General features: G+C 46.5%; 1 protein-coding gene across 4 annotated transcripts in view; it reads left to right on the forward strand.

The window, feature by feature from the left end:
* The window catches only part of LOC102447888 (ras-related protein Rab-6A), a 29,770-nt gene extending 19,086 nt beyond the window's left edge, over positions 1–10,684 (forward strand). Inside the window, exons 4-8 of one of the 4 annotated variants that reach the window (XR_012906873.2) lie at positions 689–794; positions 1,077–1,188; positions 4,722–4,815; positions 5,356–5,449; positions 6,889–6,959. Coding sequence is in view for 3 of the 4 variants with exons in the window: in XM_075940797.2 (XP_075796912.1) it covers positions 689–794; positions 1,077–1,188; positions 4,722–4,815; positions 6,889–6,955; positions 8,192–8,256 (444 nt within the window). In the remaining variant the exon portion in view is untranslated. Of the gene's footprint in view, positions 1–688; positions 795–1,076; positions 1,189–4,721; positions 5,450–6,888; positions 6,960–8,191 lie in introns of those variants that run through there. The other 3 variants (XM_075940797.2, XM_075940795.2, XM_075940796.2) reach the window with 3 other exon arrangements.
* Positions 10,685–19,049: the final 8,365 nt, after the last annotated feature.

Here is a 19,049-nt window from a genome sequence, read left to right on the forward strand (position 1 = left end):
GTTTCTGCTTTTAAGGTTTTCCTGCAAGGGGAGCATTGAATGCTATTTGTGGACTGGGGTTTGCTGCATGTGCTTTCTTTCTTGCTGAAACCTCTTGATCAAAGATTATGTGAAAATCCCCAATTACCCTCTTTTGGATGCTTGATACTTAGGAGACGTTGATTATGTTGTATGAATCTTCATTATGTTGTATGAATCTTCTGAAGAGCTTGTCCCTTTTCATTGAGAATAAATGTGAGAACTGCACAAGGGGCTCACATCTGAGATTCTAGCTCTTTAGGCTAGGTGTGTTGTGGAGGCAGCCTGCTCCTCCCTTGGAGGTAAAGGCTAGCCTGGTAGGTTACTTATTAACCAGCTTTCATGGTGTTAAATAGTGTTGATGAGTGCCAATGAGAGTCCTTTTTAGTTGGAATGACTGTAGTGTTAAAGTAGAGCTCATTGGTTTGGTATGGGGAGTGGGAGGGTGAACTTCATGGGCTCATAGGTCATCTTATGTCTAAAATAGATCAGCTAGGTTCATTGTTCTTTGTGTGCGTTCAGGGGCTGGTTAGCAAGGCAAGAACCCAATTCCCATACTGAAAGCTGTAAACATTTAATTCTGGCAAATGGCCTTGTCTCTAAAGGACAGTTTTCTCCTTTCTTCTTTTTCTCTCTGCTTTTTCTGTACTCTCTGCCCTGGTACCAGCAGGTTCGGCTACAGCTTTGGGACACAGCAGGCCAGGAACGGTTCCGCAGCCTCATTCCCAGCTACATTCGTGACTCCACCATTGCTGTGGTAGTCTATGACATTACAAGTGAGTGGTACTTTAATGTCTCGTATTTGAAATGCTAAGCTAGAGAGAGAAGCTAGTATATATGCAGTCATGAATTATTACAGAAAGTTAACATTAGAAACATAACTGTCTCTTTCCTTCTCTGTGTGGACAAGAAGCAATCTAAGGATGTCACCTGTGCAGTGTTTGGGGAATTGGCAAAACATTATGGGTAAAGATGCAGGTAGTTTTGGAAGTGTTCCATTATCCCTTTGTTTGAAAGAACTGCTAGTTAACATGCTCGATTCTCCCTGCTTCACACAGATCTGAACTCATTCCAGCAAACCTCCAAGTGGATTGACGATGTGCGAACAGAGCGAGGAAGTGATGTCATCATCATGTTGGTGGGGAATAAAACTGACCTGGCAGACAAGAGGTAATGGAGGGCAATTGGTGACCTGGCTATTTTGACTGCAGATGGCTAGTTTACTTTTTAAAGGCACCACTAACTGTTCTTAAGTCAGACCTCAGTGGCCCTTTAGGACTTAAGTGGCCTGTAATTAGTGAAATTCCCACTATCCTTGCTGTTTTTTCTATAACATCTGTAATAGAATGTCCAAGGTGCTTTATATATATAAACCCTCACCTGATCCACACAGCCTCTTTCTCACTGTTTGGTACAAAATACTCTGCTGATTGGAAGATAAGACTGAAAGCAACTTTGAAAAAGTCAGGAAATTCTGCATGTCAGCAACATTAAGTGAATCTTTGTGCACGGCAAATGTAAGAGGCCCTATCAAGTCTAATTTGACTTCAGATGTAAATGTGTGAAGCCATATTTTACAAAACCTGAGATCAACAGACAGGCTTCCTACAAAACATAATTCCCCTGCAGTAGCACAGCACCGTATTGTTTGAAACTAGCAAATTAAATAAACTCACAATTAACAAACATGAATCTGGCCACTCTCAGCTGTCCAAAATGAGAGATGTGAAAAGTAAGCTTGACTCTTCAAATTCAGTAGGTTTAATTTAAAGTGTGACTAGTACATTAAGGAAAGCAATTCAATTTTTGAGGAAAAAATGAATTGTAACAGTGACACTTCAGTATGTGCAATGTGGTAGTTAGCATCCTAGGGACCAGAGATTTGCCTTCCTGAATCTCAACTTTAGATTCTGATCCTTAATGTGTAATGAAAGCTTATTGCATTTATTGAAATTTACTCTCTGTAAAGGACAAAGTGCACTGAAATAAAATGTCACATAAGTACCATCATGATGGACACAATAGAAATACTGTAAATACAAAGAGTTGCTGTGCCTTTATTTCATGGTGTATAACCTCAGAAGCATGTCTGCTCATGTATGTTGAGTGCTAGGCACCTCCTCACATTGTTAGTGTGTTAGGGGGATTAAACTGTACACTATTTTTAAACAATTTCAAAACTGTTGCCTTCAGCTATATCACAAGTATTAACTGTTGAGTTCTAGGCCATGGAAATTTGAATGCTTCAAGCTAAGCTATTAGAATTATTCATGTACAGTCAAAAACACAAACTGAACTGGGGAAAACATTTGGAACTCTCACAACTAAATGCAGTCTTACCAAACTAAAACAGTTCCTCCCAGGCTGCATGCAAGATACTTCTGTCTACTGGGTGACTTTCAAGCTATAAGATTAATTTAAACAGAGATACTTTGTCATGCATAATTCTTTCACTGGTGTGGTAGCTATGCTAGAAGCACTTGTAAACAGTCAGCCAAACAGTCTCAGTTGGCTATTTAGTTGTCTCTGCTTTGACATGAAGCTCAACAAGATGCCAGGCTGTACAATTCTGTTAAAGGACTCCTTTAAATCTGCTTTTTATTTTACTATTTCCAGGAAGTATAAAAATCACTTTAGAGTTTACTGTCTGCATTCTCTGCTTCCCCCATTGTGTTGGTGTTAACACAACTGCTCATGTAACATGGCACTCAAACCTTACATGTGCATATTGCTGCTCACTTGCTCCTTGGCCCTCGTCTACCCTTAACACTTCTCCTTTACTAGGGAGAGCATGCCTTGCTGTTGTGTTCAGCTTTCCAGCCCCACTGGAAAGATCATGTGCAGTTCTGTTAAACCAACTAGTAGTGAATTACTCACAAAAAGAGGCTAGGTTCCAACTCACTGTGCCAGCTTATTACTAGGGATGTAAGCAACTAATCAACTATTCAATAAGCAAAACTTATTGGATAGTTGACACACTAGTCACTTCCCTTCCACTTGCTGCCTTTATCAGAAAGAGGCAGCAAAGGGAGGGGAAAGGTGCTGCGGGAGCAAGCTTAAAAGCTAGTTCCCTCCAGCTCCAGCTCCGTGGGAGGGGGCAGGGACATAGTGGCAGCTTCCAACTTTGAAATGCACAAGAGTCCCTGCTGGTAGTCCTTATCAACTAATTGAATAGCTGATGGAAAGCCCACCGACTGTTCGATTAGTTAATCAAAATTTAACATCCCTACTTAGTATTTGGGTACTGACAAGATGCTCTGTCAGCTGAACCAGACCCGTTGTTGTGTTTACTTCATGCCAGCAAATCTAATTCATTCCCCTGAAGCTCTATTATAATTCACTTTTGGTTTCAAAGCTCCTTTCTGCTAAGCTTTACTCTGTAAAGTCCCACTGACAGTGGATGCTACCATAAATATTTTACCATACGTTCCAAGAACATTGAAAACTCTTCCCAGCAGGAACAGCTTAAACTAAGTCAATAAACACACATCAAATGGTGAGTTTGATGGTCTAGAATAAAAGGTCTGGCTGACAGGGATTCCAAGCTGCCTCACTTTTGATCAGCTAGGGAAAGGGACTAGATTAAACATGAGAACCATGCTTTAGTCACAACAACACGATGGCCTGAGCAATTAATTCTTTACATTGTTTCTGGGTGCTTGGAATACCTCTGGCCTCATACATCAGTCATCTGGCTCTCAGATTTTGGGCTTTTTAATTTTTACAAGCTTGTGGAATTTACCATTGTCTTTTTTCAGTGCTGGAAAATACAATACAGATTGGACCTCTGCAATCTGGGATTTTCTGGTCCTTCAGCATTGGACCGCTGATATTGCTGGACCAGAGAGGCCTGGCGGCTCGAAGCAGAGGCCAGCCAAAGTTGGGAGCCCAGTCCTGGCCAGGCCCAGTGTCCAGGGCTGGCACTCCGGAGTGGGACAAAGGCTGGGAGAGGAACCTAGAAGCAGAATTGATGGGCAGGAGGGGAGCCTTGACTTCCCCTAGACCGGCAAACTCTTCCCTGGTTTAGTCCACTCAGGTCCCAAGGGTGCCGGACAAGGGAGGTTCCAAACTGTAGCAATCTTGTCAGTCACCTTGCCCAGGATTATATTTTCTGATGGTATAGAAGTGTGGGACACCCCTATATATTAGCTCATCATTTGTGCAAGCCCTAACAAGATAGCCAAAGATTTTGCTGTGCTTGCAGTTTATCCGTAGTAGGAGTGCAGGTGGCATTTGGAATTCTCACCTAGTGGGGTAATCTAGATTGTACCAGATACCTTGTCTAGACCAGGAAAAGAACTATAAAGATGTGCTTTTAACTTGAGTTAGCCAATGTGAACTGAACAACTAAAACTCTGGTCAAAGAATCAACCTGCCTTGTCATGCCTCCAGTTTTAGGTCTTTAGGTCATGTTGACTAGTTAAAATACTGCACCTGTAATCCTAGGCAAAGCCCTAGTGTCAGTCTGAGCCTGGCCATGACTCTTGATAAAGCCCGTAAGAACCAGATACTGCCCTCTAGGCTGGAGCCATTTACTTAATTTGTCATTTTATTTTGTGTAGCCTACATTTTCCTTCCATGCTAATGTTATTTCAGTTGCGGCCAACTCATTCATGGATTTTTTTTTTTAATTTCTACCACCATTTCTGTCTATTTTCCTTTTGTTTTGGTTTCTTTTCTGTGATTTGTTCTCATTGCTGTAGACAGGTTTCTATAGAGGAGGGTGAGAAAAAGGCCCAAGAACTGAATGTGATGTATATTGAAACCAGTGCTAAAGCAGGATATAATATGAAACAGGTATGTACAGGACATTGGTCAGGGATGCTCTTATAGGTGCTTATCTCCCAAGCAGCAGCTCAGTACTTGATATTTGAATTTCACTTCCTATTGGAGCCTGACACCTTCCTATCACCTTACAGAGTTTTCTTCTGTTGACTTGGGAGGATTTGCTTTTTGCATGGCTTCACACTGATTCTGTTGCATTAGGTACAGTTGAAGGTGGCCTTTCCTTCCCACCATAAGGAGGCTATGAATGAGACTTAAGTGTGTTACTACATGAAACACACCTGATACAGATTCATCCTTATTGGTGGTTATAATCTACATATTCCCTGAGCTGCTTATTTGGGTTGGTCCCTTCTTAGCTGGTGCATAAGGAGGAGGAAAAGGGAGGGAGGGGCATAAAGGCTTAGAAGCCCTATAGTCTCCCTTCTTGGACAATGCACGACTATTGAAACCCTTTGCTGACAAGTGTTTCAGTCACAAAAGTGTCTAACTCATGCTTTCTCTTCTGTCCTTTCTTCTCTTGCTCTCTCCTCTTTGAATATGTCTGCCCAGACAAATCACTACGGAAGAAGGTGAGCAGAGAGCCAAAGAGCTGAATGTGATGTTTATTGAGACAAGTGCGAAGACTGGATACAATGTGAAACAGGTAGAGCAGCACTGCACCCTTAGGATGCAAATTCTATACTTTTCACTTCACTGTGCTTGGGGGAGATGAGCTGCTTTTTGGGGTTTCTGCTGCAAACAGATCTCCATTTCCCACTTTACCCTCTGCCTCTATATTCTCAGCCTTTGAAATTTTTCCCTTTAGGTAGTCAGTGCCTCCTTTAAATAGAGGAGGCTTCCTCTCCTGCCAACCCAAGGATGACTCCTTCAGGTAGTAATGCTAAGGGATCCTATTAGCAGCTGAGAACCCTGTTCCCAAACCTCTGACACCAACAATACTTGCTGCATATGCTGACATGCAAATGCATGTGAGAGCTTTGGAAACAAAGCACCAGTGTTCCCTTCGCAGCTAAATTAGCGTCCTGTTGAATTTCCTTTCTCAGATTGTGGTTTCTGCTGGGGCAGGGTTAAATCTTGTTCCATATTTGCCTTTAAGTATACCCAGCATCACTGCTGTCAGGAAACATACTCAGCCCAGATTTGCACTAGTCAGAATGTGCTGCAGGGCAGTAGGTCTGGCGAAGGACCTCCCACTTGGTTGGGGAATTCTCAAACAGTAAATTAACTTTACTCTTTAACTAGATTTCTGTGCACCAGTAAAATTCTGGGCCTAATCTACTTGATAGTATTACTTTATTTGTTTAGCAGTTATTTGGAATGTGTAAATTTCTGTGATTCCCTAATGCTACTAGGTAAGTCCAGCTTTGTGTTTCTGAGCTGTTGCTATCTTGTACCTGAGGCCCTACTCATGATTGTCAAATGTAGGGAAGGAAGAACATGGATAGACAGAAAAGAGATGGTCCCTAAAGGCTATGTGCAGCGCTTTCAAGTCAGCCCCTCCACTCCTAGCTCACTGCCCCAGAGCTTGGGTTTTTTTTTAACTTAAAGGGTAGACTTTTAAACACTGTCATTCCCTAGAATCCGGAGCTCATTCTGGACAAACTAGATCAATTTAGTAATGGATAGAGCTGTCCAGGAACACAATCAGCAGCTATGCCCAGAAGTAATGGGGATGAAATGGTAAATTACTGCCTTTCACTTCCATCCCTATTGAGTGCAGGGTGGAATTATTAGTCTGCCTGCTCTTAACATCATGGTATCCTGTGATGTGTGGAACAATGGTATGGTACAGTTAAAGAATAAAACCAGCTGAAGCAAAATCCTGAACCAAAGATGTGTTTTGTAAATACTCAGTGGCTTACCAAACTTGATACAATATTTGGAATGGGTTTGAATAAAATCCTGAAGATATATTTTGCGAGGACTGTGTTAATTACTGCAGTCCTGTCTAAAATTTGTCTCTAACTCTTGGCAAAACCTTGGCTTTCCAACAGTAACTGTAGAGAGAAAATTAAGATTGTAATCATTTACTGCTTTTGATAAACTGTGCATTCACCTGTTGTTGTGGTTGCTGCCTTTCAGCTTTTCCGCCGTGTGGCTGCTGCCTTACCTGGGATGGATAGCACACCTGAGAAGAGCAAAGAAGACAGTATCCTTGTCTGCTACTCAGTAGCTTTCTTATTGCAAGAATTAACAAGGTTTCCTTGTTGCCAGCGCAACATGCTGCAGGGCAACAGGCTTGGTGGAAGACTTCACACAAGGACAGCTGGCTTGCTGTCCTTGACAGATTGAGGGTGGGCATGGACCTTGATTCAGTTACTTATGCTTTGCAGTGATGTAACCTTTATATTATAATGCTCACCTGCATGTGTAAATGGAGGAGCTGTAGCCAAGTGTCCCTGGCCACTCGTTACACTGGGGCCAGTATTGAGCTTTTGCTGTCTAAGCTTGGGGTTTAATGTGTTTCGATTTGTAATATTTCTTGGTTGATGCAGACATTCTTCGGACAGTGCTGGGTGAAGCCAGTGTGCTCTTCAGTGTGCATCTTCTGCTAATGCATCTTCCCTTCTCCAGAAGGGAGACTGAGAGTCTAATCAGTATTATTGGAGAGAAAACTGTCAAGTGGGGCTTAGCTAGAGCTCATCAAACTCAGCCCCTAAATGACTATCTCAGACTGAGGGGCAGGAACATAGCCTTTGCCAAAGCAACAGTCCATAGAAATCCATGACTTGCCCATCTATCCATCTAATGCTCTAACAGTTACTAGTGACTCCATACGTGCACAAACCTGGTAATATAGCAGGGAGTGGAGACTGTCAGGGGTCCTTGAGAAGCATGCTTCATAGGGCTAGTGATTTGCCATGAGCTGTTTATGGAGAAAGGCCGGTTCAGATTTATAGTGTAAATGCCCCAAATCTCAGGTCACACTATTTTAAAACTACAGGAAGTTGCTAACATGCTGTAGTCAATTTGCTGGCTTCTATTAGGGAGAGTAGGTGCTGTACTGGCCCATGTATCCTGGTTCAACTGTTATAACAGCAGCAGCAGCCTTGGTTGTCAGATGTCAATCTATAGCTGTTATTTTAATACTTCTTTTTCCAGCCTTGACCTTCACAGAGGCAGCAGCACTCTACCTATGCCTTCAGCCAACTGTTGGCTCTGGAGATGTCTGCTTCAAAAAATTAACCTCATAGTTCCTGGTGTTGATGCCTGTGTACCAAGCCACTAGGTGACTGCTCTTGGTACCCAGTTCTTAACTATAGAAATCCCCAATTTCTGGATTAGGTAAAGTCTGTGCTTTGTGTGATTTATTGGACTTGAGTTGTATTGTGATGCTTTGCCCATGACTTTGGCCATGACCTCTCCTTAACTTGTTTTTTTCCAGTGATTGACATCAAGCTAGAGAAACCTCCTGAGCAGCCAGTAACGGAGAGCGGCTGCTCCTGCTAAAGTGCCCATTGTATAGCAACACTTTCCCTGATTGGCCAGTCTCACTGAAGAGCATCACTTCTCATTGGCTAGGCAAATCTACTTTCTGTGAACTGAAGAAACAGCTAATCAATCTACTAAGTGAGCGAGCTCGCTGTTAGCTGGTGGGGAACAGCCCTGGCTGCCCCTTCTAGTGCATGGTATGAGCCCTGAGTGCAGAATGAATGTCTTGTCCCCTTTTAGTTGTTGCACTTTGGCACCACGGTGCCCTTTACTCCATCCCACACCTTGGGCCTATCTGCACAGGTGTATGTTCCTGTGAATGTGACAGAAAAGCTGCCACATTAGGGAAAACAAAAATAAATCTGGGGGTTGGTTTTCCATCTCCCCAATTGTCAGTTTTCCTTTCACTCCAGTAATGTTTTCTCTCCTGTTTCCACTCCCTCTCCTCCCCCCCAGGCTTCTCCTTTAAAACTACTCAGTCTGTTTGCCAGTTGGCGGTGATCTAGTCTCTCTCTTTTGCTCCCTGCAGAGCGTGCACAGTACTAGCTTTCCAGTTCCTCCCTCCTGTGGTTGGTCTTGGCCAAGTCCTGAGTCTTCTCTTTTGAGGTTTGTGAGAAGGAGTTTCCCTGCCCTTCTCACTTCCTACATGAGCACTTCTATTCCCGATCTGCTGTAGCACAAGCCACTGATTGTTTGCTTCCTTTGACCTGTGGAGGGTAGAATCCCCCAGGATCACTGGCTTCAGTGGGAGCCTTTACCCTGGGGAATGCTGACAGCTGCAGGGGAGGAGGATAGACAGACTTGCTACAGCAGTCAGTCTCTGTGGGCAGCCCGCCTGACTTCCTCTGTTGATGTCCTGGGCTCTATCTGCAAGCTGCAGCTGACATCTAGACTGTATCACTAGGATGGCATATTAGGACTGGGCATCCCAGGTCCCCTTCTGGTTCTTGTCACCTGCAGACGTACAAGGTGCGTTTCTTGCGGAGCATACGCAGCTTGCTGTCTGCTAGCCAGACAGGATACAAGCTGTATAATTGCTAGTTATACAGAAATAGAGCTTGCACTGCAGAAGTGGCTCAGGTCACAGTGCCTGCCGCTCCAGCCAATGTAGTGGAAGGGCAACTGAGCATCTTGTGTCACCAAAATTCATTCTAGTGGAACAGCAGTTTTACTTTTTTAAACTATCTATTATATAGCCTAGGAAATAGAACATGTCTGCCCATAACCTTGCAGTGGCCTTTGCTGGAGAACCTCCTTACCCCTGTATGTGGGGAAGATGGTAGGTCATCAGTCCCAGCATCGGGACAAGCAGTTCGGAACTGATTTGTTTCCCACCATCAAAAGGGGATGACGATTGGATTAAATATGGGGATGTGTTGATTTTTGTGGCCACTTCTGTTCCATCAGTTTCAGTAGAGAGAACATCTCCTAGTGATTCTTACGATGGTTTTAAGGGGGATTTTTAAGTGATTTTTACCTCTGTGCTCATTCAGAACCCTGCTGTGATCAGGCTTGTCCGATGTACAAAGAAAAGATGGAGACATCCTGATAGATCATCCATTTGACTGCCTGGTAGTGGTGTTAGGGTACATCTTAAAGTGAGGAGAGAGAGAGCAGTAGAGCAGGGACTTGGGTGGGAAGCAGCAGTAAAAATTGTATGCCCCTGGTATACTACCTGGTCACCCCTTCAGTTAATGCCCTTTTCATGAATCCTGTGTCCTATACAGGAAGAGGAAAGAATTGTCACTTATCTGGATGAACTAACTTGATCCCTGATAGCTGAGATTTCCCTTTTGGGAATACCCATAATGTCAGGATTGGCTCTTCCAGTTGTGTTCACTTACTGGCCATGGAGCACCAAGCTACTGGTTGTTAAGGTAGATACATTTGGTATGTGGTCAGCATTGTCCCTTCCTCTCCATGAGCTGATCAGCAGGGAGAAGCTGACATGTTTTGTTCTTTGTTTCTTCTTCCTATTCTGGAGTGTTCCCTTTTTCCTATCTGAAGCCCTCAGTCACCTAGTCTGAGTCCTCTAGAACCCACCCAAGGGTGAAGCCCTGTCCCCATACTATGTATATACTCCCTGTTGTGTGGGAATTGCTGATGTTCTGTCAGTGTCTGTGTCTGCAGTAGAACAGGTTCCGCTCTCCCCTTCTTACTGGCAGACATATCCTGCCACTGTGTTGTATTGTTCTCTCGAGTCACTGGACTTTCTTTTTTGGGGGAAGAGGATATGAAGGGGAGAATAAGTAATTGGGAGGGAAAACATAGTGAAATAAAATAGTTCACTTTCCACTGCCTTCCCTATGAATGTGCATAATAGTGAGTGTGTGTCTCTGGCCCTGCTGTCTCCTAGCTGTTAGCCAAGTAAGTGTGACTATTAATATGAATAACGACTGTCTGACCACAGCCGTGTATCACACTAAATAAAGTTATTTCACCAACACCTTTTCTGTGTTTAAGTGCTGTTGCCGCCATTCATTTTACTCAGTGCCTCTACCCCTGCCAATTTATCTGTGGAAGAAACAGGTAACAGGCTGTTCCATCTAAATGCCATTATCCAGCCATGCATATTCAGCCAGGCTTTATGGGTTGCTTGAAAAATGTCTTCTGGATTCTTAGTATGTCTCAAAGAACCTCTCAGAGCCTTTGGGTTAAGTTACTGTTTCTACCTGGAGGTTGTGCAATCAGTATTGTACTTCGTCCTATAACTCTAATCATTCTTAGAGATGGGTGTACAAAAAGTAAATGAACTAGTTTCATCCACTTCAATGTGAACTATGAAAGCATGCCTAGCAGTTGCATAGTTTTAAAGCACTTTACAAACCAACTGTGAATAAAAAGTATTGTGTAGTTGATGGGAAAGCCAAGGCTCTGAGAGAAAACTGCAGTGCCTTCAGATGATGGTGAGTTGGTCATAGGCTTGGGAGTAGGTTGCAGGAGTCCTGACTCCCAGCCCCAACACCCACTGTCTCCTGCTCTAACCAGTGTGTACCACTTCTGGGAAAAGAAAATTCATGTGTGCCATTTGTCAAAGAAAGGAGAGGCAGAAATGTTAGTTGCTCATTTCCAAGCAGCCTCAGAAATAGGAGGTGCTGACCAGGAAGCCCGAGGCAGAGTTGCTCTGCCCCAGGCTTCCTGGAATCAGCCACTGGTCAGTTTCAGCAGCAGCTGACTTGGGGAAGCCTGGGTTTCTTAAGTTGAATCTGTATGTAAGTCAGAACTGGAATCCAGATTCAGCCGTGGTTGAAACTGATCAGTTTTAGCAGCGGCTGACGCCAGTTCCGACTTACATACAGATTCAACTTAAGAACAAACCTACAGTCCCTATCTTGTACGTAACCCGGGGACTGCCTGTATTTCATTGGTTGATAAGAACTTCCACGTTCTGCCTTCAAAATGTACAAGAGTCTCGGCGGCAAAGCGGAAGCACCCGCATGGAGCCCGGGGCTCAGCAGGACTCCCCGCTGGCCCAGGGGTTCCACACGGCATTCTAACTTTGAAATGAACAAGAGCCCCAGCGGGGACTCTTGTACATTTCAAAGTTGGCTGCCGCTGCACCTCTGCCCCCACTCCCACGGAGCTGGAGGGAACCAGCTTTTAAGCCAGCTCCCTCCAGCAGCCCCTTTCTCTCCCCCCTCCCCCCCGCTGCCTCTTTGTGATAGAGGCAGCGGGGGGGGGGGGGGGAGCGGAAATGACTAGTCAACCAGTGTTTTGCCTATCCAATAAGCTTTTGCTTATTGGATAGTCGACTAGTCGATTAGTCACTTCCACCCCTACCTCCATCCAGGTTCTTTCTCCTGGAGTGATGGGCGGACATCTTGGTCAGCACCTGAGGGAAATTGATGAGGACATTTCACAAGAGTGTGGTGCCACCGATGGGGTGTGCGTGATGAGGTGTGTAGAGAAACGCAAACAGCTCAGTAATTTCTGGAGGAGCCAATCTGACACACCCTCCATAAATGTGTGCCAGGATATCCCTCTCACCACAGAAAGGACAGGTGTCACGCGTTGCTGATGGCTCCATGGAGGAGCTGCCAACTGCTATGCCTGGCTGTCTGTAGGACCAGAGTGGAGTACAGGCTGGCTCACCAAGGTTCCTCACCCTCCTCAGGCAGCAGCAGAGCCCACCCCTTCAAGTGGGATGGGACGTAAGTGTGAGGAAGTGGATGGTGTGAAGCATTAGCATGTATCAATGTTTTCTGGTCATGCTGTAGAGACAGACCATCATTGAGCCAATTTGGATGGTATCATGGGGTAGGGGCCTAATGAGTTCTAGGGGATCAAGTGTAAGCAGAAAGAACCTGCTTGAGAACAATGAGATAAGTGGAAGGCAAGGCTGGCTTTGCCTCCTGGAGCACAAGATGGAGGACATGCAGCATGGGAGACCCATGAACAGGCCCAATGCCATGGGATCTACTCAGTCTTTCCAATCGTAGCCCGAGAGGTCTCCAATTCTTGTGGCACCCACCAGGGGCAAACCTTTCCTGCACCAAGGGGATGCCACGAACTGCATGCAGAGAAAGGGTTGTGTTGCAGGGATTCTATGGCGAGATCCCCCTCCCCCCGCCCACACACAGACTCCATGGTTGCTATAGACCTGGTTGCTGAAACTAGCTTCTAGGCTCTAATGAGGTCCTGGTAAAAGACTTGTAGCTCAGAGAGGTCTTGCTGAAGACAAATGACCTGCTGGTTGCATCAGCGGTGGAGGAGGAAGTGTCTCCTAGCATGCCTCATTCCAGCATACCTACACTACCACAGAAAGTAGGAGTGGACACCAGGCCTAGTCTGTCCTTTCCAGAGGAAGACTCAGGACAGCTACTGCAAGTCAGTGCAATCCTAGCTAGAAAAACTCCATTCTCTTTTTGCTGGAGGTTCACCAGGTTTCCTCAGTGTGAGGAAGAAGAAAAAAAAAGTGCTTAACCTTAGGAGAAGTGAAAGAAAGGGGAGTAAGAAAGCAGCATGTGACTGAGCTAGAAATGGACAATAAACTGGCATGGGTGCATGGGGTAAAATATCAAGTACCTTCATAGAGCCTTCTGCTAGACCTTGTCTCCACTTGTGGGACTAGAATGGGGGTGGGCTGGCTGGAGGAGGCCCATTAGCCCAATGCAAACGGAAGGGAAGGGAATTGGGGGGATGTCCAAGAGGGCACAAACCCACCTGTGCTTGCAAAATTGGAGTTTTTGCTGCAGCAATACCAGGGTAAGCAGGTGGGTGGAGGCAAGCAGATAGATGGTCTTCAGGAGCAGCAGTGGGAAAATCCCAGGTGTACAGGGAATAGGCCCGTCAACAGGGGAGGGCAAAGGGGGCAATTGTACCTGCTCTTGGTAGACGTAAGGGGACCCTGGCTGCTGCTGTGGCAGCCCTGCCCTGTTTCTTTTAAATAGCACTGCTGTGGCAGTGGCTATAGGGTGTCCCGGACCTTGGATCCGTGAAACAGCATGGTGAGAGGGGGCCAAGAGCTCCCTGCTGCTTTAAGCCCCCATGCTCAGGTCTGCAGAGTAGCAGGGGAGGGGCAGAGCTCCCTGCTGCTTTTAAGAGTGGCAATAGCAACAATGAGAGCCCCCATGGTGGGTCCTTTCAAATCCTCTGCTGGGCACTGGGGTGAAGGGCTGTGGGGCTCTCTGCTGCTTTAAAATCACACAGCGAGATAAACGGAGATTATGGTGGCAGCTTGTGCCATGCAGTGTGTGCACAATTCTGCTGCCGCTGTAACCTCCCTTCTCCAGCTCCAAATTGGGGTGACGTTTTCCTGTTTAAATCTGTCCCTCCATTCCCAGGCTGCACATCTAGTGATAGCCAGGAAAACCCCTGGGTCTGTGCAGTTACCAGCCAATGCTTCCCCCAACCCCACTAACTTTCCCAGCCCGTACCAGCCAAAATGAGATTGTAGCTGCGCTGAAAGGTAATTTCTCCCAGTGTTTGCTTTGTAGACTCAGGAGAATATTGTGTTCTGCACCTTTCATACTGGAGTAGCAGAGACTGCAGGCACCCCTCCCCCAACGTTGCTCTGTCCTGAGGCACCTCTGTGCTCCCGGGGCCATCTGCTCACTGTACAAAGGAGGGTTAGAGGGTGCTGATGGCACTCCTATCCCTATCTCTGCAGAGTGGGGGAGGGAGACAAGGCTCAGGAGTGAGTCTTTTTAAGACAGCTCAGAAGCCCCAAATTTCCTCAGCAGCCAGCACATAATCTCTTATCACAACACTGCAAAGGATCCAAGGTCAGCGGGAGGCCAGGCTGATTCCCTGGAGTGCCCCGCCAGAGGGCAGTTGCGGTGTCACAGTGGCCAACAAGTTTGCGCGGCACACCTCAGCCTAGCCATTGGCTGAGCGACAAGAGTATAAGGCCCAGCCTGAGGTGCAGCCTGGGCTAATCGTTTAGAAGGCCCAGCCTTTGGGCAGGGCGGGGCAGATAGACAAGTGCTTTACACAAGCAGTGCAATTGTTTACAGTTTATAGGGCCCAGCCCTGGCTCAACGGGGGTGGGGTGGGGAGGGGAATAAACATTTACCAGGAGCAGTTCAACAGTTTTGAGCAGGGTTTCCCAACCTATGGGTCGGGACCCCAATATGGGTTACTATTACATTTCAAAAGGGTCACCAAGTGTCTCTCCGGGTGGTTCTGCCCTCCCTCTCTCCCCCACCCCCATTTTTGAATGGCCTTAGGTCACCCAAGTATTCCTGAATTGTCAAAATGGGTCCCCATCTGAAAAAGGTTGGGAACCACTGGTTTAGAGCTTCAGCTGGGTCCCAGCTGAGCAGGGGTCCGGTCTCCTCACTAGTGGAGAGCCGACAAGCACAGGGGTTTTTTCCCCACAGGGGGAGCTGCCACCCAAGGGAAGGGATGGCAGGGGGACGCAGGCCCAGTCACTCAACTGCATCCCAGAGCATGGCCCTGATAGTGGCAGCGCTGCAGCCACAGGGTCGGCAGGGATCCGGGCTGCTACATGCCAACTAGGTCTGTGGGTCAGCAGGGATCCAACCCACAAAGAACTGCCCACCCTATCACCATCTCCTCAGCAACCCCAGGGTTGGCTATCCCTGGGCAGCTTCCTAGTTCCACCTGGGGGTCTACCAGGCTTCGGCGCTGCTCCTCGGGGTCTGCTGGCGATGGAGGGGCTGGCAGAGTATCCATGGGTTCCAGCTCAGGTAAGGGCCCTGGTAGGCTGGTCCAGCAGAAGTCCCGAAGGGCTTGGCATGTCTTCAGGCCTTGGCAGCGGTCGCAGCAGCTTGGGCCAGGGATTGAGGGCCAGCAGGGGTCCTGGCGGCCCAACCCAGTCCTCCCATCGGGGGCAGTGCAGCTGAGCCCTTCACTGCAAGAGCTGAAGCCAAGCATCTGGCCTGTTTGGCTACTAGGTGCTGACTAAGCTCTAAGCTTTATACTCTTAGTCCTGCCTTCCAGCTTCCCGTGAGCAGGGCTAGGTGAGGCTGGACCTACCCACCAAGGGGTCTTAGAGGGCCCCTGCCTCTTCTGGGTCAGAGGGAGGCCATGTTGCTGTCCCAGACTCATTACAATCACACACACGCCCAAATTCCTGTCACTGTGTGACACTCACCTTCTCTCTCATCATGCTGTCCTGTTTCTGTGCCTCTCGGTATAATAGCCAAGCTAGGCCCACCTATACCTAAGCTTACTGTAGGCATACTGGTGGCAGAGTATTGCTGCCCTGGAGCACCCGCTTCCCTGTTCTCCGGGGCCGGGGAGACTGGGGCAATGCGTTGCCTGCTCTCCCTGTGCTTTGGGGTAGGTGGAAGGCAGCTTGGCTCCTGTGGGGGCAGGGCCTTGATAGAAGGAGCAGGGCAGAAGCAGGGCTGTGATGGGGCTGAGGGCTTGCCTCCCCCAGCCCTGCCTTCATGGACCACTCATGCTTTTAGTGAAGATTTGATCAAATGGAAAGAAGGTACCAGCATGAGATTTCTAAAGATAGTTCAGTACTCAACTCAAGGTTCTTCTTCCAGTGGTCCCCCTGGGTGCTCCACTCATGGTGTTGGGCTCCTCCTGGCCGCAGCTCAGAGGCTTTGAATAGCTGTATTCAACGGGGTCCTGCATGCCTGGTGTGCAGCATGCGCCCTTTGATCTTTGCAGGCACAGGGCTCTCCTCTCAGTTCCTCAACTGTCACTGGCCACAGATGGAGCTCCAAATCTCTCTTCATCCCTTCAGTAGTTTCTCAGTCCCCTCAGGGGATCTGTAGTTAATTACTTGTAAACAGTTAACCCTTTGTTGACTGTTCTTCTCTTAGTTAGCTACAAAAAAAACCCCAAAACAAAAAACCAACTTGTTAACATTTTGTTAAAATCAGGGCTTCCCCAGGCTTCCTGCTGTCACTGACTAACAGTCTTAGCCACAGGAGTCTAACAGATAAGGCTTTTCACAGGAGGAAAAGTTTAACCCAGTCATGCTTGGATCTCCAGGCTTCAAAAAGTGTGCCCTATGCAGCGAGCCCATGCCAGCCTCAGATGGGCATTCAGCATGTATATGCTGTTTAGGGGAAAACCATATTCCCCAAAAATGTGGGCACTGCTCAAAAATGACAGCCCGCACCCGCTGTGACAGAGAAATGCGCCTCAAGATGTTGCTGCTGGACAAGGTGTTAGACCCCGATAGGATGACTGCTGGACAACGTGAGGGGACCCAGAAGAGAAGGGTCTCTTCCCCTGAACCGCTGGCAGATAAAAGGAAGAAAATCTCCTCTGCCAGATCGCTTTCTCCTGAGAGGATTGTGGGAGATAAATCCAGGGTCCTTTGGCTCTGTCCCATGACCCTCAGCATCTGGCGGGGGACAAAAGTGAAGAAGGCTGCGGTATCCGAAAGAGCCTCTTTGGCACCGAAAGCAGCCTACATCTGGCAGACACCAGCTTCAGTGCCACCAACCTGCAGGAGAGCGGACAAAAAATATTTTGTCCCGTCCAAGAATCTTGAGTTCCTCTTTAATCACCCACAGCCGAACTCACTGGTGGTAGACGCAGCACAAGAGCGGGCCAAAACACCACAGTATAAGACAACACCAGATGTCAAAAAGCTAGACCTATTCAGCAGAAAAGTATATTGCTCGGCAACCCTGCTCCTACGCATTTCTAATTATGTCGCCTTGTTACCGAATCACAACTTTGACAATTATGAAAAGATAGCACAGCTTCTTCAATACCTGCCAGAAAGCAAGCGTTCCCTCTTGTGCAAGAGGATTTTGCAGTGGTACGAGCGAGTTTGCAGATCTTGCAGGATCTGGTGGACACAGCAGCCCGCACCACTGCGACTGCAATAGCGATGAGGCATTCATCTTGGCTTACTTCCGCAGCAGTCCCAAAGGAGCTTCACACTAAAGTGGAAGACCTCCCATTTGACAAAAACAAGTTGTTTGCAGAAAAGACGGATGAGGTCCTCCACTCTGTAAAAGATTCCCGGTCTACGCTCCACACCCTGGAGTGGTACACACACCCCTTTTGGTGCAAGAGATACTATCCATACCAGAGAAGGTACGGATACCCCTCTCAGAGACAACAACAAAAAGAGAAGATAAGTTCATAAAAAAGCCCCAGAGGAAATTAAAAAAAAAAATCTCTCATGACCAGGGTTTGACTAAAGTGCAGTAAATAGGACCTAGAACCACATTAAACAATGTGGACAAAACAAAATATTGAATCAATAAGTGAACACTGCCCACTAGTACCGAATGAGACAGTTTCCTGCAGAAAAACAGTATGGCTACGTCTACACTGGCCCCTTCTTTGGAAGGGGCATGCTAATTTTGAAAGTGGGAATAGGGAAATCTGCGGGGGATTACTTTGAAGTAGGAATAAGAGATCCTCCGGAATAGGGCTTTATTCCGGAGGATCGGGCCAGTCTAGACGCTTTTTTCCGGCTTTTCCCAAAGCCGGAAAAAAAGCGGCGGCCATGTTTATTTAAATCCCGCGGGGGATATTTAAATCCCCCGCAGATTTCCCTATTCCCACTTTCAAAATTAGCATGCCCCTTCCGAAGAAGGGGCCAGTGTAGACGTAGCCTATGTGATTATGTAACATAGTGTATATGTGCAAGGAGACAGAATTAAGGGGAGGACTGATGGGTTTTACAGGCAGTCTTAATTCTGGCCTTTTCTGATTACTGCACACTTGACGAGCAATTTTAAGATTTTTTTAAATAGAGAGTTTAGGGTGTGTTATTTGTTTTGTTTCTATCATTACAAATCAGTAATTTTTATGACCTGGACTCCTCACTTTCACAGAGAGTGGAGAACAAGAACTGAAACACACTTTCTGTCAGTGTCTACATCTGGAACAAAGAGTAAGAAAGAAATTTTCTCAAAGCACAAGTGATTCTCCTGTGTAAAAGGGAAGAAGAAAACGTGTGTTTAACCTTAGGAGAAGTGAAAGAAGGTAAGTGAGAAAGCAGAAATGGACAATAAACCAGCATGGGATCCCAGGGCAAAATATGAAGAACTTCCTCCATAGAGCTCCACTGGAATTCTCAGAGGGGTAGTTGTTTTAGTCTGTAACCGAAAAAAGATACAAACAAACAATGAATGGTCCTGCAGCACCTTGGAGACAAACAAAAATATAAATAGTATCAAGAGCTTTCCAGAGCACAACCCACTTTTTCAGATGAATGGTACAAGGAGTCCAGAAGTGCAAATAAATAGCAGAAAAAGAGGGGAGATGGGGCAGGAAAGAGAAAAAAAATCTTGTCAATTATAGTGTCTGCTAAATAAGGTTAATAGAGTGGGCTATAAAAGCTTGATACTTAGCTTTCAATGTCATTAGGGGATTGACTTTATCCACCCATTCAGTTCATGTTTTTGTTCTAACCTTAA

The sequence above is a fragment of the Pelodiscus sinensis genome, chromosome 13 (genome assembly GCF_052426305.1).
Source record: "Pelodiscus sinensis isolate ZL-2025 chromosome 13, ASM5242630v1, whole genome shotgun sequence".
Taxonomy (NCBI): Eukaryota; Metazoa; Chordata; order Testudines; family Trionychidae; genus Pelodiscus; species Pelodiscus sinensis.